Source organism: Podarcis gaigeae (assembly GCF_964106915.1).
Source record: "Podarcis gaigeae genome assembly, chromosome: 3".
NCBI classification, from domain to species: Eukaryota; Metazoa; Chordata; class Lepidosauria; order Squamata; family Lacertidae; genus Podarcis; species Podarcis gaigeae.
The window spans coordinates 85,254,783-85,278,403 of record NC_139680.1 but is presented as its reverse complement, the minus strand read 5'-3'; the positions used below and the strand labels follow the sequence as shown (position 1 = coordinate 85,278,403).

The window sequence follows — 23,621 nt, the reverse complement described above, 5'->3', positions numbered from 1 at the left end:
CCTGGTTCCCTGTAGTTTCACTTCTAGCAGTGAAGGAACCACCAGAAGGCCCTTGGTACTGGATCTCAGAGTTTGGGCTGAACGATGGGGGTGGAGACGCTCCTTCAGGTATACTTGAGCTCTTATCACATGGCTGAATTACTAGCAGGCACAAATCTGGCTGTTTACACACACGACATTTAGAGACATGGAAATCTGTTTGGCAAAGACCAAAAGCTCATTTGTAAGCTCATGGCACTTGTAAAAGTTACAGACAATAGCTTTCTAGGAAGTATTAGCTGTTTATAGCTCAACAGCAAAACAAAATCCTGACTGATATTGTGTCTACTGACCCATTGCCCAAGGTGCAATTGTCACAGACACACAAATGTATTAAGGGGCTTAACCTTTTTTCCACCATGCCTGTGGCAGAGCAAAGCAACTGCAGGCGGAGAATATTTCTCATTGTTATGATTCAAGTAATTAAATCTGAGCTGGGAATGGCTGGCATGCTTTCTTTCTTCCACAGCACAGCAGCCTCATAAAGGAAGATCAAGAAGCTTGACTTTGCTTTACAAAACTGACTCAGGAAGCACCATTCATGGGATCACAGAAGAAGTCTCAGGTCAAGGGGTCTTGTAACAAGAGGTACTGACTTATCAGTTTCCAAGACCACATTATCTACAAAAAAATGTGATTATGATGAAATGTGGCTGTTCCAAATTCAAAGTTCCAAGCTAATTTATTTAAAAAGCATTTTAGTGTTAGAAATTGTGTGTGTCAGTTTTGTGACTCAACAGTTTGAGAATCAATGAATGCAATCATAGAATTCTAGAGTTAGGAGGGACCCACAAGGCTCATCTAGTCTAACCCCTTGCAATGCAGGAATCACAGCTAAATAATCCCTGATAGATGGCCATCCAACCTCTGCTTAAAACTCCCTAGTGAAGGAGAGTGTGCCACCTTCCACGGTGATAAGGAAGGCATTAAATGATAAGTAATTAAATGATAAGGAAGCAATTAAAAAACCCACAGCAAACTGTATTTACACAAATCTATTCAATCAGTCTTGGAAGTTTCTTCAACAATTAACCAGTTTAAGCAACTCCACCCCCATAGTTCAACCCAGACACTGAGGTCCACCGCAGAGGGCCTTCTGGCGGTTCCCTCACTGCGAGAAGCCAAGTTACAGGGAACCAGCAGAGGGCCTTCTCAGTAATGGTGCCTACCCTGTGGAACACCCTCCCATCAGATGTCAAGGAAATCAACAACTATCTGACTTTTAGAAGACATCTGAAGGCAGCCCTGTTTAGGGAAGTTTTTAATGACTGATGTTTTAATGTATTTTTAATCTTTTGTTGGAAGCCACCCCGAGTGGCTGGGGAAACCCAGCCAGATGGGTGGGGTATAAATCATCACCACCATCATCACCTAACAGTAGGACCAACCACTGAATTCTCATTAGAAACAACTCTCAGCAAAGCTTCCACTGTAGAACATTGGGTTATTTGAGCACTAAACATGACAAGTGATGCCAACCCAGATCCACATACATGTTCTATGAGAAGCTATGTTACAGTCCAGTTTAACAGAGCTCCCACAACAGTTCAGAATCTAAAGTTGAGATAAATTTATTTTGCTGCTTTTAGACAGCTCGGTCCTTGCACAAACCGTAATTACTGCTTTCTTCTGTGTCCTTAGAACACTGTGTGCTCTGTCCAATTCTACCCTCACTCCAAAGCCAGCATTTCAAATCAATACTTTCAACCCACTTTTAGTAATGTAACAAACAAACCAATGCCCATCTTCCTCCTACAGCCAATAATGTAGGAGAATTGAGACAAGCCGGACGAATGACAATACAGCTTCATCTGAAATGCCTTAATTGGAACTGAGTGGGCTGGTTCTACCATCAAGCTTTCTGTTAAGAATGCCAGAATGCTCCTAAAAGAGAAATTCTCTGTAGGAAATGTTACTTTGGAACTGAAGTGAAACATGAATTTTTCAAGAAGGATCTGACGATAATGATGCAAGTCTAGTTTGCATAGCTTACTCAAAATATTAATTGTAGTCTTGAAATTCAAAAGGTCATGTTTTCCAACATGTAAATCACCCATGTGTATAATTTCATATACACTTTTATTCAAATGTATTTTTTAATGAATTTCGAGGCAAATAATAAAGTATGAGATTTTGCCAACATAGTGGCATTCGCCTGTTGGAATGAAATGCCAGAGGGAAGTGTTAACTCATTTGTGCTGGAGTTATAGTTTCTCATATTAAAAACAATCTGCCTTAGATTGAATCAGCAGGTCCCAAGGCATTTCACTTCCTCCCTGTGATATTCATATAGTGTTGCTCCACGGGTTGCACAACAAGTATTCAAGTTTTTTGGTGAATGTGTTTATTCTACAAGCTTTGTTTTTTGAAAAAACAAAACCCACAGAAGTGTGTTTGTGTGTGGTATGTGTGTGTGTTTTAAAAAAAATCAAAAACAAAAAAGCATTTTCTTTTCAACTGCATACCTATGAGGAGCTACCAAGGAAATCATAAATGAACTGCAGACACAACAGGAAAATTATACTGAAAGAGTTGCCTGGAATATTTTCCCCGTCTACCTGCTCATGCTTTAGATCAGGGGTCAGCAAGCATTTTCAGCAGGGGGCCGGTCCACTGTCCCTCAGACCCTGTGGGGGGGCGGACTATATTTTGAGGGGCGGATGAACGAATTCCTGTGCCCCACAAATAACTCAGAGATGCATTTTCTTATAAAGGCAGCCATTTTGCAAAGCATCATTCTAAAATAATAAGAGCCTCCAATGGTGCAAGGCCACCATGGAAAACTGGAGGTTCCTTTCACATAAGAAGTATGTGTGTGTGAGAGAGAAATACAAAATATAAGCACGTAACTTATTAAAGCCTTTCAACATGACATGAAATGCTGACCTTTGGATCAGAATATAGAGTAGGGGCAGGTGACCTGCAGTCATCCAGATGTTATTGGAGTCCATCATCATTCCCCTTAGCCTGAGCCGCATGGCCAATAGCCAAGGATGATGCTAGTTTTAGTTCAAAAACATCTGGAGGACCACAGGTTCCGCATCCCTGATATAGACCATGTTAAATATTTTTCTAGACCTCCTTTTGTGCCCTCGTGAAAAGTTGTAGATGTGAAAATACTAACCATATTAAAGATGGAATGTAGCAGAAACTCTGGTTAGAGAAAAAGGAAGCTGCCATAGCTTCAATCAGGCCATTAATTCAATGCTGACTACACTGACAGGTGGTAGGTCATAAGACTCAACACACTGCTTTGTTTTAATGTCTTACTGATAATTTACTGAATGTTTCTATTGATATTTTTATTGGCTGATTTGTATTTTTGGTTGTGATAGAGATTTTTTAAAATCTTACTGCGTTCTATGTAAACCACTTAGAGATTTTGCATACTAAGCAGAATATGAAATAATAAACCTTAATAAATTATTTCTCAGACAGGAGCCTTTCTGAGCCAAACCTGGTAATTCTAGGAATTGAACCTGGGATCTTTTTCCATTGCAAAGCATGTACTCCTCCATTAGGCCCTAGTTGTTAGCTTTTGCTAAGCATTTTATGATGTATGTGCTCATGCACTTTCTTCATTTTGTCAAGTAGTGCAATCTACTCCTTATGTTCTTCCTCTTTATAAGAGGCCTTTAATGCAGCCAGTCAAACTTCTAAGTATAAGTTCTATATCTTTTCTTTATAAAGTGCCTTTAGTTTTCTCAAAGTTTATCTGTTTTCAATGCCCTCGATAAAATATGAATCAACTGTGAATAGTGTGAATGAAGAATGAATGTTTAACTTAGAAAAAAGAAATCTGCTACCAGGAATTGAACAATTAGAAATGATCCCCACCAAAAAGCTTGGTATTCCAAAACAGAACTGGCCACCAAAGCTTGAGATGCTTAATCTCATTAGAACTATGAGGCGCTGCTCTAATTGTGTGACAAAACCCAGAACATCACCTCAATCTCAGTACATACTTGATAAATTCAATAAAGAAACTAATTTGCCTATGGTGCCTTTCTTACTATGGTTTAGTAAGCTGAGTCGTATTTCATTTGTCTGAAATATTTTTAGACCCTTCATCATAGAGCAATTTCTGGGTCCGATTTCTCTTGATTTTATTGTTATATTTCTTTGCAAACCACTTTGAGGTGTTTTTTTTTTTTACAATCAAGCGGTGTATACATGTTATGAAATAAATAAACGAATAAATAAATAAATAAATAAATAAATAAATGCAGCAATATAAAACAACATATATGAGACAGGAGGAATAAAGATATACAACTGATAACCAAAACAATACCTGAACTAGGATATATCAAAGAGTTCAAAAACATGCCCTCTTCTGGCTATACTACATATGGATAAGGGGGGCGGAGTATACTGCAACTTTCCACAAAAACAATGACACCACTAATTGTGACATGACACTCAGCCTCTACTTACAAGGCAGACCTTATATTAATAATTCTGGAAGCAGCTCAGCATACCTGGATCTCAGAGTAGATGTAGGCCTGGACTGGATGTTCCCTGCTTCTCTTTTGAGAGTTCAGAGACACCATAACCATATTTCTCTGCAGTTATTCACAGCCACTGATGCTTATTTAAGTCAACTGTGTTCTCTCTGTTATGCTTCCTCAAGTTACCCTGGCCAATCAGGGGTCACGTTCTGGATGCAATGAAATCATTGCACTACACAGTCAATCAGATTTGGCTCCATGGCAATGTCACTAAGGGGAAATGAAGCTCATTTAGAGTAAGGGAAATGTTTCCTATCCTTATCTACTTCAATCAGGGGTGACTCAAACACTTTTGCACCTCTCTCCTAGCAACCCCATCAAAATGACTGAAAATTGGTCATTCTTTTTTACAGTGATGAAAAGTTTCATGAAAGGCCCTTGCTCCCTATCTCAATTCAAAATCGCTGTGAATTTTGTTACACAACTACACTACCAGAGCTTACCCTGAGCTACCTCACCGAGCCTCAGTTCTGGACTCATCTCTTACAATCTGTGGACATAGAACATTTTCCTGGAGTGGTATTTATACCTCTAGAAGTCTCTGCATGGAGCATTTATCTACACTAACATGCCTCCCCAACACTGAGGATTTAATTAAAAAGCCAAAGTGTATCCAAAAATTTAATTAAAACAAGTAAGCAGTACTAGGCAGCCTGATAATATATGTGTATCATCTGTTTTTTGCTTCAGCCCAATGAAAATGCAAGGCAGATAAGACATTAATAAGGAACAAGAATAAATAATGCCGAGTTTCCAGGCTGAGACACTTTGTCTATTACAGGAGCTCCAGAGGCATTTACATAGGTCCATGTATTTTAACCTCAGGAGTGGTAACAGGCTTTACAGATTCATGTTTTAAACATTTCAGTGTATTTGCAATTAAGCTTTGCTATGTTCTTGACAAAAATAGTTACCAACATCTGCTGCAATGGAAACTATTTGAGCCATCACCTGTGTCAAAGTGGCTGATACATTAGCAAGTAAATGTGCCCAATTTGTTCCTCCACCATCATCAAATCTTTTCTCGTAAAAAGAGAGCTTTGGTCTATGTGTTCCAAATTCAAACCCTTATGTTAGGATCTAATTTAATAATTTGAAGTATAGTAATCCCTCATTCACGAAGCAGAGAATATTCATGTGCCTTGGACTCTATACATACACGCACATGGCTGTGGTTTTTGTGTGCGCAGATATAGTAGATACATGCACAACAAATTTCAGATCTACAGGTCATCTAATTCAAATGAAGCTTGCACTCCTCATTCAATGAATTGTCCAGCAACTGAGAGTTTGCTCTCTTCTGCTAACATATGGTTAGACTAGTTGAGCTGTAAGTGCCTTCCCATGACATAAGTGCTACAACGCCGACAACAGTTCACATACAGCCACCGCCCTCAAATCATATGAGTCTTTATATTGAAGTCTGGACAATAGTTTCAGCTCCTTTAAACGAAGAATATTAATATATATAATTTCACAGAAACAGTTCTAACATGCTGGATATATGACACAGGTGGAGCTGAGGTCTAAACCACTGAGCCTCTTGGCCTTGCTGATTGGAAAGTTGGCGGTTCGAATCCCTATCACGGGATGAGCTCCCGTTGCTCTGTCCCAGCTCCTGCCAACCTAGCAGTTTGAAAGCATGCCAGTGAAAGTAAATAAATAGGTACCGCTATGGCGGGAAGGTAAACGACATTTCTGTGCACTCGTCACGGTGTCCCGTTGTACCAGAAGCAGTTTAGACATGCTGGCCACATGACCTGAAAAGCTGTCTGTGGACAAATGCTGGCCCCTTGGCCTGAAAGTAAAATGAGCGCTGCACCCCATAGTCGTCTTTGACTGGACCTAACTGTCCAGGGGTCCTTTACCTTAGAACACACACACACACACACACACACACACACACACACACACACAAAGTTTTGCATGAAGTTTGCATGAATAATAAAGTTTTCATAAGTTTGCATGTGTGTATGTGTACTTTATTATTTTTGCTCTAATCCAGGAACCATGATGGTTGAAAAAAACAGACAAAACTTCATGCAGGTTTGCAATGTTAAAATCTTGACTGGAGGCCACAAGTGAAGCTGTGCCTCAGGCTTTGCTAGAAGTCCAGTGTGGATTTTATGAGGTGTGTGTGCTCACACACAGACATTTCAATCTCAAACTCTAATTACTAACTTTGAAGTACTACAAAGACCTGCTGATTATGAAGGGAATCTTTTCAATTCACCTAGCCATTTCCTCTACATTATTTATTTGTTTTTCAGTAACAGCCTGCTCTAAGCACATTCTCTCCTAAAAGCATTTTCCCCATGCCAATCCGAAAATCATCATCTGCATTCTAGGCTCTGAACAATGACATACTCTGGCCAAAGAGAATTTACCACAGGAATATTATATACTAAAATGACTTTTAATCCACAGAAGATATGTACCGTATTTTTCCATCTATAAGATACCTCCATATATAAAACCATCCCTATTTTTGGAGACTCAATTTTAAGAAAATGAGGGGAGATGGCCCAAAGATGTTGAGCTTCTCTCCCCAGGCAGGCAGAAAACACTCCCTAGCTTGTTTCCCGCTTGTTGCAGCATCGGAGGAAGTTGCACTCCCGCCAACTGGCTGGCACGACGCTTCTCCCCCCCATGCCACTATCCGTGTATTGGATGACCACAGTTTTTTGACACAATTTTTGAGTCAAAAAACCTCGTCTAATACACAGAAAAATACAGTCTGCTTCTGATTATATATTTTTGCTGATCAGGAAATGTTTTCAAACCTTGAGAAATCTCCTTTTTCATTTATAGGTAAAGGTAAAGGAACCCTTGACCATTAGGTCCAGTCGTGGCCGACTCTGGGGTTGCGGTGCTCATCTCGCTATATTGGCCGAGGGAGCCGGCGTACAGCTTCCGGGTCATGTGGCCAGCATGACTAAGCCACTTCTGGCAAACCAGAGCAGCACACGGAAACACCGTTTACCTTCCCACTGGAGTGGTACCTATTTATCTACTTGCACTTTGACGTGCTTTCGAACTGCTAGGTTGGCAGGAGCAGGGACCGAGCAATGGGAACTCACCCCGTCACGGCGATTCAAACCACCGACCTTCTGATCAGCAAGTCCTAGGCTCTGTGGTTTAACCCACAGTGCCACCCGCATCCCTTATATAGTCCTTCTAATTAGGAAAGGTGCTTACAACCTTGTACTTTTCCCAAGAGAATCCTTTTTTTCATTTAGGCAGATGGGAACCAAAGCTGAGAATGACTAGAATCATAAAGTTGGAAGGGTTCCTGAGGATAATCTAGTCCAACCCCCTGCAATGCAGGAGTATGCAGCTGGGATCGAACCTGCAACAGGGATCGAACCTGCAACCTTGGTGTTATCAGCACGATGCTCTAACCAACAGAGCTATCCAGGCTATTTAGGTTTGTATCAGCTTCCCCAACCTGGTGCCCTCCAGATGTTCTGGAACACAATGGCTGGTGGTCAGGAGATCTGGAGGGCACCAATTTGGGGAAGGCTGGTTTATATTAAGTTGATGGCCCAGATCTGCCAGATCTCTGTCCCAAAACCATACTGTTTCTCACTGCAAATGGGCTGAATTGGTTAGCCCATGCCCCACTTCTATTACTTAAAAAAGTTGCTCATTTACCACATGCAAGCAAAAAGAAAATGTGCTTTTTAATAGTTCCCAACAATCATGGCTAGTAGTTCACTGTATATTACTCCAACATCTCTCAAAGTGCAAGCTGGGCTTCTCTAGAAGGCAAGGCTGAAACTTGGAAAGGTACAGACTCAGGTGATTCACCACCTGTTCAGGTCAACTTTTTCTGTGCATCACGAGCTGACTAAGAAATGAATGCCACAGCAGAAGAAACTGTATGGACAGAGTTTAATCAATTTCCTGCCGGCAACCTAATATTGTTTGGGAAAGTGGTGGAGCATTTTTTAACTCTGTTGGTGTTGTGTGTTTTATTGAACTAAGCTATATCATTATGTGTAATGCCACACAAGTGTTTTGTTTTTATTTGTTACTTCTTAAAAATAAAATTGAAAAAGGTATTTATCTTCAACATAATGTCCTCTGAATAAACCCAACCAAGCTTATCTATACCATCTGGTCTCCGTCTGAATGCACATGTATCTGTTTCTAATGAGAAGGAAATCCCTATGGTTTTAAGTTGGGCAGCCTGAGTATCTTGTATCTTAAGGATGTGCCACCTTTCCAATGAAAGTAAGTACATTTCTAATTCTGCTTAATTGAAACAGCATTCCCTTGAGCAATGACGCTTATATGGCATTCTGCAATATTATGGGAGGTTAGGGATTATATCTTCCAGGGCTATGCAGATAAAAACTAAATGATTCTTTGGATATATGCTGTGAAAGCCTTTAATGAAAAGCACAACATGTTTAAGGATTCCATACACACTTTAAACAATAGGTCATCATTAGAAATTAAAAGGTACAATTGTTGTTTCACATATTGATATTGCCATATGTATTAACTTATCAAACTGTCATGCATTCGCTAACATCTTAATATGCTTTGCCCATTAGCAGTTACTTGAAATAGCTCAATAAAGAACATTAGGGCATTTTTACATCACATGCTCAGTACCAAAAATACTTAGTTTTCATAATTTGTGTGGTTTCTGGACACTGATAGCCAATTAACTCAAGCTGGAATGTCATTCTTCTCATATGGCCATGTATGACCACTATGAACTGGACTGAAAGCTGCATACGCTTCGTACTGGGATTGCTAAAGAGCCAGCAGATGGTGGTAATTTTCCCTGTCATTCCTGACCAGTGCTGGATTTGACATGGTGACAGAGGTGAAATGCTTCACATCCCATTACCAATCCCCTAAGCAATTCTTGTAAGCCTTGTAAAGACTTTACTACTGCAGAAAGCAGCTCAGCTTAAGAGTTTTTGGCAATTTCATGCCACTCTAGGAAGTCACTGTAAATCCAATCCTTCATAACCTTTAAAATTTTCAAATTGTGAGTTTTAGTGTCTTTAGTGTCTCTGATTTAGTAGGATTAGCTCAATGTTAATCAGCTCATTGTTCACACGTCCTAAAAATCTAAGTCTAAACTAAAATAAACTAAACTGATAAAGTTAGCTTTCCCACTAAAATCGGCTGATTAAAAAATTTCCAGTAAGATCAATGATGAGTGAATCACTTTTTGGATTCAGGAAAGAAAATGGCCTTGTATCTGTTTTAAGAGGTGAAGAGCTCATAAAATTTGATTTCAAGATTGGAAATCTGTCTCAAGCCTGAAACTCAAGCAACCTAAAATCTTCCTTTCAAGCACAACGCTATGACAACTGCAACAGCTAATGTGAACGTTTATAGTCTTGAATTCAAATCAGGTAGCCAACAGCTGCATTCACATATCATGCTAAAATCCTGGGTTTAATGTGACCTGCATCCCCCCTTCCCCCACACAGTTGAAAGCAGAAGAGTTTGGAAGTTTTCATTTCTGTTTTTAGTTAATCATGGTGTCTGGGTCATCCAAACCAGAAACTATGGTTAATTTCAAAAAGAAAGCATCAGAAAGCATGGTTGACTTCTTTGAAATTAACCACAGTTACCATTAACCACAGTTTGTCATGCCAACATTACAAACTATGATTCATGGAAAGAAAAAAGTTATGAACTCTTCATTCTTCTCCTCTTGCATGGCCAACAGGGGGGAAAGGGAGAGAGATGGAGCCCAAGGCTTGCTTTGGCCCATATGCACATCAAGCTAAGCCATAGTTCTGTGTGACTTGTCAGTGTGGCCAGCTAGAACTAATATTGTTACTTAAGAGGGTTTTTGGAGCAGCTCAGATTTAGCAGGGTTCTTTTTAAAATTGTGGAATATGTTTTTTATGTTAGTAGTTGAACTTTTGCCCACTGAAACTTGATACTAATAGTGCATTTATGAAATGAGTATCCACCATGCGAAGCCAAGCCCCCAAACACTCCACTCAACGCTTTGAAATTATCACTATCTGAACATTTGGCTGGCGTAACTGCGATGTAGAAATGTCTTGTAGGAAAGTGGCATTGCTCCAGTATTGTTGATTTAAAGGTTAGCCAGTCAGAGAGACGCAGAATGAAAATCTGCTTTCACATTTCTGTTCCTTACCAAAGCCTGCAAAGTGCATTAGCAATTAGCAATTCCTCTCACCTCTCCCAGTTCGCTGTGTGAGAAAGCTCAGAACTCATCTTACAAATTGCTCTTTTGAAGATCAAAGGAAAGCTGAATTTGTCTATGTGTGCACTAGATGAGATTGTAATTTAATGGAATTTTCAGGGTAGGCTTGGTGGCATGTTCCTATGACAGCCCCAGGATAGGGGATTCAGGGGAGCTCTATGACTCTTCCCTTCTGAGCGCCTTCCTTGCCTTTAATTGGCACCTCATTAGAAATTAATGAAAATGACATCCTCTGTTCTTACTGCTCTAGGCACAGCACACTACAAAAAGCCCCATCACAATTCATAACACATTCAATTTATATAGCAATAGCTCTTAAGCATTATTTATGAGATGTGAATTTCTTGTCAGCAGTTAATAACCTATACAGAAAAGAAGAGAATGGGGGAAAAGAGACTGTGAGCATACACAAGAAAATATTTCAGCAGCAAAGAGATGCCTTGTTCATGTTTAAAGCACCTTTGCAGTAGCTCTCATCTCCACTAAACTGTTAAGAGGTGGCTCCCCCCTGGCTAGTCCTACAACCCTCTTAAACACAACTAGTATCCTAGGATGAAATGGTAGCAATAATGCTGGTGGATCTGGAAGATATTGAAATCATAATCATGAAAGCTCTGTGGAAGGTTTGAGAATAAACAGAAGTAGACATGCCCCAGTGTTAGCACTGAACAACAAAAACCCTCATCAAATGTCATCTCCCAAAGCACACAGAAGGTAAATGTCCCGTGAACACCTCTTCATGGTGAAGAAGGCCTGAGCCAAAGGAATCCAGGAAAGATGGCCTTTGACAATGTAGACTTGCATTCTTCCTGTTGTTGTTGTTGTTGTTGTTGTTTAGTCGTTTAGTCGTGTCCGACTCTTCGTGACCCCATAGACCAGAGAACGCCAGGCACCTCTGTCCTGCATTCTTCCTACCACCCACTAAAATATTTTTTTTGCCAGCAGAAGGTTGAGTTGTCTAATTTCTTTGTTGAAGGAAATTTGGCTCAAACGTAAGCGTTATCAGAGCACAACTGCTTTTCACCTGCAGGAGATCTTTTGGGTTCTCTTAAATTATTAGGATTCAGAAGCTATAAAAGCATAAGCAATACATTAAAGTAGGATGTATGGAAAATGGCAATCTATAAATTATGCAGACCTAAGCCTTTAAAATAATTTTTAGCTCTAGGAGTTAAAGACAGCAATCTAAATGGTGTTTTAAAGGTCATGAAGAGGCCAAGGTAGATTCTAGAGTACAGTCATACCTTGGGTTACAGACGCTTCATGTTGCGTTTTTCGGGTTGTGGACTGCCGAAACCTGGAAGTACTGGAATGGGTTACTTCCGGGTTTCGGCGGTCTCACACGTGCAGAAGCTCTAAATCGTGCTTTGCGCATGCGCAGAAGCGCTGAATTGCAACCCGCACATGCGCAGGTGCGCCGCTGAGTGTTGCGAACGTGCATCCCATACAGATCACGTTCACAACCCGAGCGTCCACCGTACTTACATTCTGTATTTCTGAGGATCCAAATCTATTAGGATTGTCGCCATGTTGCATACCAGGAAAACATCTAAAAGCAGCACTTCTTAGAATAGATTACAAATCACAGGGACTAACAGTTTTTGGGACATGGGTCACAAATTTAGACAACTAGTATACAAGTATAATTTAAGCAGTCACTACAGTACTCAAGCAGCAACCAGAGCCTTGGGGGCAGTTTTGCCTCTAGTCTGCTGGCGTGTCAGCAGAGGGGCTGGTGGTTCAGGCTTGACGATATCAGAGCCAAGAATCGAAGCCCCCCTGCTCCTCTCAAAGTGTGCCATAAACTCCTGTTGCCCATGCCAACTGAGGCACTCTTGCAATCCAGGAGATGAGCAGTAAGTGAAGTGACACTTAACACTGAAGTTGGAAGCAAAAGCAAATCTAACACAGAGACACAATGCTATAATAATAATAATAATAATAGTTACAGATAGGTAGCCATGTTGGTCTGCCATAGTCAAAACAAAAAAAATTCCTTCCAGTAGCACCTTAAAGACCAACTAAGTTAGTTCTTGGTATGAGCTTTCGTGTGCATGCACACTTAGTTGGTCTTTAAGGTGCTACTGGAAGGATTTTTTTTTTGTTTTTAATAATAATAATAATAATAATAATAATAATAATAATAATAATAATAATAAAATTTATTTATATCCCGCCCTCCCCAGCCGAAGCCGGGCTCAGGGCAGCTAACAACAATCAAATAATCAAACAATCAAATAATCCAACATTTTAAAAACATTTCATTATAAAAATTAATTAAAATCAAATTGATGGCAACCGTTAAGCAAAATTCTGAGAAGGATGCCAGAAGAGGGGGTAAGGCTGCGCCCTAACCAAAGGCCTGGTGGAACAGCTCTGTCTTGCAGGCCCTGCGGAAAGATGTCAGGTCCCGCAGGGCCCTAGTCTCTTGTGACAGAGCGTTCCACCAGATCGGAGCCGCGGCCGAGAAAGCCATGGCTCTAGTTGAGGCCAGCCTAACCTCTCTGTGGCCTGGGACCTTCAGGATGTTTTTATTTGCAGACCGTAGGTTCCTCTGTGGGGCATACCAGGAGAGGCAGTCCCGTAGGTATGAGGGTCCTAGGCCGTATCGGGCTTTAAAGGTTAAAACCAGCACCTTAAACCTGATCCTGTACTCCACCGGGAGCCAGTGCAGCTGGTATAGTAACGGATGAATGTGATCTCGCAGCGAGGACTCCATAAGGAGTCTCGCCGCGGCATTCTGCACCCACTGGAGTTTCTGGGTCAGTCTCAAGGGCAGCCCCACGTAGAACGAGTGTGATGGCCTGGGATTCTGATTCAGAGGATGAACCAGAGGAATCCCAGCCTGCACAGGAGTCCCCGCCTCCAGGGCCGGCTGAACTGGGGCAAGGCCTAGATGCTGAAGAGCCTGCACCTGTGGCAGAGCACCAGGAGCTGGCCCCAGGTGAAACCCTTCTGGCCCCAGAGGTGCTTGAGGACTCAGTGGCGTCAGGTGAGCCTCCTCCAGGGCCCAGTAACCCTTCGGCCTCTCCTGATCTGCAGAGGCTTAGGGCAGAGAGGCGAAGGGAACTGGTTGCTCCCAGGAGGAGTGCTCGGCTTAAGGCCAGAGGAGGCGGGGCTCCTGGGGGCCGGGACCGCCCCCGGCCTTAGAAGAGGATAAAAGCCTAGTCAGCCCGGTCCCAGGTTGCGGGAGCAACGTTGTTGTTGGCTTCGGACCTTCCTGTGTTCCTGACCCCTGCTCGGCCTCCTGTTCCTGACCATCCGGTACTCCTGTTCCCTGCCCGGCCTCCTGTTCCTGACCACCCGGTGCTCCTGTTCCCTGCTCGGCCTCCTGTTCCTGATCATCCGGTGTTCCTGTTCCCTGCTCGGTCTCCTGTTCCAGCATTCCTGTTCCCCGCCTGGCTCTCCGCCTCGGACCTCGCCCCTCTTCGTGTGGACTCTGCTTACGCCCACGGTACCTTACCCCCGGGACCAGCACAGCGAGTTACAATAATCCAGTCTGGAGGTGACGTGGATCACAGTGGCTAGGTCAGGGCGAGAGAGATAAGGAGCCAACTGCTTAGCTTGGCGGAGATGAAAAAATGCCGCCTTTGTTGTAGCTGTAATCTGCGCCTCCATAGAGAGGGAGGTATCGAAGATTACACCCAAACTCTTAACGGACGGTGCTGGCAATAATTGCACCCCCGCAAGAGATGGGAGTTGCCCCCTCAATCCCATATCGTTCCGTCCCAGCCAGAGGACCTCTGTCTTCGAAGGATTTAACTTCAACCGGCTCCCACGTAACCATCCAGCCACAGCTTCCAAACATCTGGTCAGTGTGTCTGGGGCCGAGTCAGGATGGCCATCCATCAACAGATAGAGTTGGGTGTCATCGGCATACTGATGGCAACCCAGCCCAAAACTCCGGACAAGCTGGGCGAGAGGGCGCATAAAGATGTTAAAAAGCATCGGGGAGAGTATCGCACCCTGAGGCACTCCACACACCAAGGAGTGGCGCGATGACAATTCCCCCCAAGCGCCACCCTCTGTCCCCGACCAGAGAGAAACGAGCGCAGCCATTGAAGGACTGTGCCCTGGATCCCCACGTCGGCAAGGCGGTGGTCCAGGAGTTCGTGATCGACCATGTCGAAGGCTGCTGACAGGTCTAGAAGAATCAGCAGCCCCGACCCGCCTCAATCCAGCTGCCTGCAGAGATCATCTGTTAGGGCGACCAGAGCCGTCTCAGTCCCATGACCAGTGTGGAAGCCAGACTGGAATGGATCCAGAGCCAATGTATAAATGTAAACACTTCTTAAGACACTATTTTGAGAGTTAAAAGTTCATGGCAGGAAGGATAAAGGGCAGATATCTGAGAAACCTAGGAAGGAATACAACATCGTGCTAAAGTGAACACTCCATCAGGGGAAGCATTTCAGTTTGCCAGAAGCAATGATCCCCCTTACTCTTCCCAGCATGCATTGTTCCAGGGGTTTTCCTGAACTCCCCAAGGCAATTTCACAGGGGGCACGGGGGACTAAGGAGGGGGGGCGACCCCATTGTGCAAGTCAAGTCATTGCACAGGGCTTCCACTACTGAGAATCTTCCCCTGCTGTTTTTGCATGCATAGCAGATAGTGGCCTTGTTCAGACAAACATAGCTTGGCTTAATAAAGAGAGTTATGAACAGGCCTTTTGCCTGTGCATGCAGCCTCTTCACTCCTTTTTCAGTGTGAGCAATCAAACCAGGAAGTCTCTAATTAACCAGAACTTCCTGTTTACTCTGAAACAGTTAACTACGGCTACTAACTTCAAAATGAGCCACAACCTTAAACCAGATCTTGGCTTTTTGCGAAGTTGTTAACAATAGTTTACATAAGAATTATTAAGCCCAGATGAGACTGTTTGAACACAGCCGCTGTCATTTAACATACTCTAGAGAGGAAGCAAGCACAATGAAGAGCCTCATGACAAATAAAAAATAAAAGTTCATTAAGAGCTTTCACGGCCGAAGATCCTTTTTTATCAGCTGCATGAAGAGGCTATTCTATTTTCTGGGGTGGTGGTTTGGGCTGAAAGAAGTGAGGTCAGAAGAAAACGAAATGCAACAGGTACAGTGGTACCTCGGGTTACATACGCTTCAGGTTACATAAGCTTCAGGTTATAGATTCTGCTAACCCAGAAATAGTGCTTCAGGTTAAGAACTTTGCTTCAGCATAGGAACAGAAATCGTGCTCCGGCAGCACGGTGGCAGAAGGAGGCCCCATTAGCTAAAGTGGTGCTTCAGGTTAAGAACAGTTTCAGGTTAAGAGCAGGCCTCCGGAACAAATTAAGTACTTAACCCGAGGTACCACTGTATTGGCTGTGATAATTATGCTGAAGTTTTAATGTATGGGAAATTGTTACAATGACCATTTATTAAGCAGTGTTGATAACACAAGCATGGGTAAACTTACAGAACAGATTAAGCATATGTTATCAACTTTCTATAATAACTGACATTCAATAATGCCTAGAGAAGAGTTAAACAGAAGGGAAATAAAGAAGGTAGAAATTCCTCCTTTCGAAAGAACTAATTATTGCCATATTTTGCTGTCAGGGAAGTATTACTAATTTTCCTTAACGAAAATTGACAATATAAAAGCTGAAATAAAAACTTAAAGGCAAAAATGTACAAGTGCAACGTTCCAGCTATCTGTTTTGCTATATGCACAGATACAAACAAACAAAATCAAGGTATACCTTTCAAAAATTAACTTTTCAGTTTTAAAAATATTTTCAACAGGTATAGCCCCACGTTTTGGAGTGGTGGAGGGGAGCAGGAACAAAACTAAAATGTGTCCCGATAAAGTGGTGGAAATTAAGAACCCCAGAAATCAGAATTCTACATCTGAAAAAGACAATCCTATTATTATTATTAGACACAGAAATCAGTAATTTAGAGTTTCAATGTTTATTACTATTTTCTTTTATTTGAATTTTAAGTTCAGCTGCTATAGTTGCTCAAAGTTACAGAAATATAAAGAAATCCACAAATTCTTCATTAATGTTGGCCTAATCTGTATTGGTATGGATAATTTCCTTTTCTTGCCTTCCAGCTATGACAGATATGTAGAAAGAACTTGTACTCACAGAAGATAAATAAAATTCATTCTTCAGCAGCTGAGTAGTATTCCCAAAGAATACTATAATAATAACAATCTTTCTGGCTTGTACTAGCTTGCCAGTAGATTGGGTAAGTCACAAGTTTTATTAACCCCACACTGATGACTCCTAAATGGAATCTGTCCTTCAAACTTCTTAAGCAGCAATACACAGAGAGATATTTTGAAACACTTGTAGTATCAAAATTAGCAATTTCTCAGCAGACCTGACATAAGGTGCCTCTACGTTGTTTTAAAAATTGAGGAGCAACAAGGTCAAGCTGACCCTTATTCTAAACACTTCCACCGTTAGCCTTTCAGGGATTTTTTTTTTAACTTCTAATTTTGTTCTGTATATAACTTTGCATCCTCAACTAGACAAAGCTGGAAAATATTAATAGTGAAAATATCAGATCTTTAAAATAGTCTATAAATTCTTTAATAATGTTCTCGGTAATTTGTTTAGGTATCTCCATTGTCTGGTACTTACTGCAATGGAAAAGATACCAAAGAATTTAATCAGGCAACAACAGAGGGCCAGCTCCCGGCATTTACTTTTTGCTTACATGGACTGCTAATATTGTTTGTATATGCCATAACCACCACATAAAATCTCCCCAATGGCAGCACACTGTTTATTGAATTTATAATGCACTGAACAAACAACATAGCATTTTATTTATTTATTTATATTTAACAAAATGTATGTACTGCTTGACTAATAAAACCTCAAAGCGGTTTCTAAAAAATATTAAAATTATCTATTAAAAAGCAAGTAATTAAAAGCATTTTAAAGAGAATTAAAATTAACAGTGAAAGATTAAAACAAATCAACATATATATGTCTGGATAGGCTAGCCTAAACAAAGTTTTCATTTCCCGCTTAAAACATTTTTGTATATACAGTTGTTGAGTGAGAAGGGACCCCAAGGGTCATCTAAGTCCAAGGTAATGTAGACTAGTGTAGCAAAGGCACCTATGTGATGTCAACAGGCAGGGAGTTCCAAAGGGCAGGTGCTGCTACATTAAAAGATCCACTTCTTACAAATGTGGAATGAGCATCATGTGGCATCTGCAACAGTGCCAGGTCCACAGATCTAAGTGGCTGAGTGGGCATTTATGGGGTAAGGTGATCTCACAAGTAAATTGGTCCCAAGCTGTTAAGGGCTTTATATCATAGCTGTCAACTTTTCCCTTTTCTTGTGAGGAATCCTATTCGGAATAAGGGAATTTCCCTTAAAAAAAGGGAATAGTGGACAGCTATGCTTTATATACCAATAGTAACACAATGAACTTGGCCTGGTAACAAATCAGAACCAGTGCAGACCTCTGAGCAGAAGTGCTATATGCTTAGTTTCTGGGTCAAACAGCAAGGGAAGACTCACAGAAAGAGCACTGCAGTAATCCTAACTTAAAGTCACCCATGCCTGAGCTCTCCTAGTCCTGTAATGGTCACAGCTGTTGTATCAGGTGTAGATGCTCCTAGCCACTGAGGATACCTGGGCCTCCAGTGAAAAAGCTGGATCCAGAAGCATCCCCAGACTGCGTACCTGCTCCTAGAAGGAAGTGCAACCCTATCCGGGGCCCACGATTGACCCATATCTCAGACATGGGAACCTTTCAACCACCGTGGCTCTGTTTTGCCAGGATTCGAGCTCAGCCTATTTAGGCACAGGAAGTGCTTTTTCTTTGGCACGGAGTTATGGACATCACACTAAACAAGAGGCTGCTTTCTGGGTGGGGTGGAGCCACTCTGTTAGCTTCCCAGCAGGCAGGGAGCTGTTGTTTACCGGGAGGAAGAGGCAGAGGGGAGAAGGAGCAGGAATAATATTTGTCAGGCCATGAATGTGGTAGTATAAATTAAGCTACTACCTGGCCCATTCCTGCTTGAGGAACTTAAAATTTAATAGTTGCAAACATGTCAAGGTAGTTTCAACATAAGCACCGGCCTGGCTTATAGCAGCCCCTGACTGCCCACTTCAGATATAGCCTAATAATTATAATCTGCACTGCCCTATCCATGCTTCATGTGCCCTTCCAAAATCCATATTTATCAAGCTTTCCTGCTGTGTATTTTCTAAAGTAGATAATTTACAAAGTGTTGTGTTATTAAAATATTATGGTAGTGCAGTTAATAGGTCTGGAAATGGGTCTGCTAAGCATCCTGTGGTTAACATGCTGACTAAGCTGCAAATTAGCATCTTCTATTCTCATCTCTGAATGCATCAACAAACATTTGGGAGCTCAAAAAGGCCATCAAGGAACTCTTACTTTGGAAAAGAATGCAACTTGCACACAGAGAACAGGATGGGGGTTCTTTGGTTTGTCACGCTCTGAATTTATTTGCATGTTTTCAAGTGGACTTTTCTGCAAATGTAACTGTAATTAAGTTTATGAACTTTAAATTAAACAGGAACATATCCAGTGAGTATACTAGGTGCCTGCAAAGGAAGCTCAAAGGACAACACTGCATAGAAAAAGAAAACCATGCTGGATTGAACATATAAACCCGTAAGTATTTGGGTTTGAAGATATTACTGGAAGACCAGAAGCAGGCTGTTAAAAATAGTATCTTTAAGTCTTTATGGTGCAATTTAGTTAGCACATAATGATTCTGGTTAAAGAGAAGGAAAATGCTTTCTACTAAAGTGTGATACAAACACTCAATATCTGTAATTTCTATTTACATTTTTATATATAACACACCCACAGACCAAGCGAAGTTAAAAGGTCAGCATGTTGTTTCCAGTGTGATATGAAACAAAAAAGTTACTTCTTCAATTAAAACTTAAGAGTTTGAAGAAGAAAATAAATAGATTTTTTTTATCTGTGAGTATATTCTTCAGAGAGACACTAACAAGCTCCTTCATTCAAACTGTGACAGAAGCAATAATAGAATAGCATCTAGTGCAAACATCATGCTTGGCAAATAGAATGTACGGAGACATGTTACAATGACAGCAGTTCTCATCATTTAGCTCACATTTTACTGAGAAAGCCCAAGAAAAATGTTTAAGTCACAAGCTTGTATGCACTAAATGTTCTGCAGTGATGGCCTGCTTTATTCTGTTGATTTAACTAGACATATGTAAAAACCCTTAGTTATAACTGTACAGACAGTTTGGCCATTTAATTCATACCTAATGCACATCATGAAAGAATAATATTAGGCGAATGCACAGATTACTCTGAATACACAGCAACAAATTTGGTTCCTCTAAGAGAGTATTGACATCTGGAGACAGGGTGTACATTGCTATTGGAAAAAAAAGAAATGGAGTATTTCTCTGTTATGTAGTTCAAGGTGCCTCATAAGCAATTACTATAATTGCTATGTTGCAAATGATCCGTTGGTTTCCTGATGAATCACTGTGTTTGATCCTCCCTCCTCCAATAAAGAACTATCTGCGCATGACCCCTCAAGGTACCATGTACAGATCCCTGAATTCAAACACAGCTGTTCTTCACACTGCAGTGAGCAGAGAAACCTTTACAAGAATGGAAGCTCAAGTCTAGACACTGGGACTCTCCCATGTGTGAGGAGTCATTAGAATTGACCCATGCCTTTAATATCAGATGCATGATGCATTTGTTGGCACAAAGGCAGAAACACGGAGCTACTGCCCAGAAGGAAAATCCAACAAACTGATATATCTTTACTTGGATGTATAATTGACCTTTATAACCTACCTCTTCACACATGGAGTACAAAGCTTTAGTATACTTGTGAAGGGATTTAAGAGTCTTGACTTTTTGTAAGGTTGCAGCCACTTCCAATACTGTACAGATTTCATTATTTTTTCTCTACACCGGTGCAAGCTGCATCACAACAACATGACCCAGATCCCTCCCCCCGACATACAAGGGTGGGGTGGGGCAGTTCGTAAGAGTCCTTACCACAGCGACATGATCCCAGTTCCTGCTGTACCAGCTCCAGTTTTGTTTGGCACTGGAAACACCTGCGTCTGCTCTTCTGTTTAGAACGGCTAATTTCTTCAGGCCTGTCATGACTGTCCTCCAATAATCGTGGCCGCTTCTCAGGAGACGCCTCGTTCTCCGACTGTGAATCTGTTGTTTTATGAGAAACATTGGAGAACAGTGTTAGCTTTTCTTCCAGGAGGCCTTTACTCTAGTCACGGAATTAATGATGTGCATATAGCATCGCTTGCAAACTGTGTGTTTCTTTTTATCCCCTTGCATATATATAAACCCAATTAGTAGTCAAAACAGGCACCAGGTAAAGATGCTATTAGCTTTGTTCCCCACAAGGCCCTTTCCTGGTTTACAAAACCAAATACAAAATGAGTTGGCGTACTCTTACTCTCAATTGGTTGTGGCTCTGACTTTGTGATGACACATGGAGAGAAAACACCAGCCTAGGCAACTACAAGCCTTGCTTTTCATCTCATTTGTAGATTTTCCTATACATCTTCAGCCTCCCTACTGTCCTGACTACATACAAACCAATTCTGCTTCTGAAGAAAAAACAATTGAACGCAAATTCAGCCTATTTCCTGGCTGAGCGGGAGAGAGATTTTTAGGGCACAGTGTGCTAGCTGCAGCTCCAATAACCACGACGGCACATGAAAGCACCGTACTGTGCCTCCCTCTCTCTACAAGAACAACAATTTAAATGTAAATGATTATACACAGACAAGATAAACTAAACACAACATGTACCTACCGCTACAGATCCAAAATCCTCTGAGGATCTCTCTTTAAAGCCAGTCAAGGTACTACATATTTTAATAACCTTATTTGTAATTTTTGCTCTCCCAGAAAACTAATGTTGTTGAGAAGGAGTGGAGATAGGAAAATACATTGCTTTACAAAGCTGTAAATTGAAAGGTACTTCAGGTAAGCCACCTACAGGAAGAGGGAAGCTAACACATTTAATGCCCATAACATTCAGAATGCCACAGTGTGCAAAGAGGCATTTTCAAACCTACAATCCACTTCAAAAGATGTGTCAAGTGAGGACCAAGTGATTAGACTGCCCAGCTGGAATCTATATAATGGCCTCGTTTGCTTGTAATAGTAAGCCATAGTTAAACTATAGTTTACCAGGATCAAACACGTTGCTCAAATTACGCCCGCCTGCCCCACTTTGTCATGCAGGGAGGAAAGAAATAAGAATGCTGATTTAGTATTATGTGTGACCCATGGTTTCATCATTGCTTTTTCTCATGGTGTGCTTGGAAAAAAACAAACTACGAATGCCTGTTTACATGCAATGTTAAGCCAGTGCATGGGATGTTTTCTACACTGCAAGGCAAAGTGAGGAGTTTGTCATATGGTGTGATTTGCGTACTGTGTATTAGCATTCTTCATGTGACTTATTATATTTCTATGCTGCTTTTCATTCACATGAATCTCAAAGCGGCTTACAAACAATAAATAGCAATAACAGAACAGAACATCACAAATACAACATAAATCATGTAGCATAATTAACAAATCTTTAGTAAAACAATTATAAATCATCAGTAAAACAACTACAGTCTATAAAAAACTATTAACAAAACAACTAAAAAAATAGGCAATGGCACAATTACAACAAAAGTCATATCATAGGATTCACAAAGTACTACAGAATTCATAATCCATAAAACAGTATTAACAACATTAACGAAATAGCAACCAATAAACTAAACTAAACACTGTTTAATTCATACACACACACTCCCCACCCCCACGACTCATATTCTTCCACTCTATTCATTCAGTTTATTAAAAGACACATGCCCATAATGCACGTGGCAACAACTCTGTTCCAAAGGTTCCTCTCTTCCCTCACTGTTCTTCCTCTGAAGCTTCCCTGTTAAGGCTCCTGGGGCCAGAGGGTGGGGCAAGGCAGGTGGAAAACGCCACTGCCTGGTGGCCAACACAAAGTCTCTCTCCCCTTACCATAGTTTCATTCACTCTGGCTTATTACATGCAAAGCAGGCCATTGTATTTAATCTACTCTCTCTCTCTTTCTATGTGTAGTATATTACATTTTGATTAAAATCAAGTGTACAAACTAACTGCAAGTTAAATTTCTAAATATTTCTAATAACGTAGTGCAAGTGAAAGGTTATGCATTAACTAGATAGGCCAGCACTTCCCCGTTCTGCATTTCAAACCACGAGAGGGCTAACATAAGGCTATCATCCAATAGTATTTTTAAAAGCAGAATGGCATATTCAGTCCTAGACTTTGAGATTATATGTAACATTAACAATTCAATGTGTTGCATGCCTAAAGCTCTGTGAGAATAGTTCAGTAAGATTTTAGGTCTCTAGATACACCTGATAAAGCAATTTGGTTACTACAACAAACATCTTACATAATAGCATGTAGAGACAGAGTGTGTGGAGTGATGGGAAAGTTTTAAACTTGCTGCCTGAGTTACTAAGCAATTGCCCCATACAGGCTCCCTGCATCTTCTGGGTTATGATAAAGGGGAAACGGATGAAAGTGCCATACTCCCCATTCTCCTAGTGTGGAATCTTTAGTCCAGCTGCTTATGATATGATGAACAGCAATGATGCTGAGAGAAATGTTCCTTTACTCTCCCATCCAGGTATCCTCAAAGAATGGGAAGTGGAGCGGGACATCTGGAGATGGCAAAAGACTAAGAGGGAATGGGCCTACTGTCTTTCCAAGTCACAGCAGTAGAGTCTTCAGAATATGTTAATGTGTTCATTGGAAATATTTTATAAATACATGATGGTTAATTAAACAGCTTAAAGCAACAGCA

General features: G+C 41.2%; 1 protein-coding gene across 1 annotated transcript in view; it reads right to left on the bottom strand.

The window, feature by feature from the left end:
• ZFAND3 (zinc finger AN1-type containing 3) overlaps positions 1 to 23,621 on the bottom strand; it is a 136,162-nt gene that overhangs the window by 6,706 nt on the left and 105,835 nt on the right. Inside the window, exon 6 of the mRNA XM_083732817.1 lies at positions 20,777 to 20,947. Within this exon, the coding sequence (XP_083588943.1) occupies positions 20,777 to 20,947 (171 nt within the window). The remainder of the gene's footprint in view (positions 1 to 20,776; positions 20,948 to 23,621) is intronic.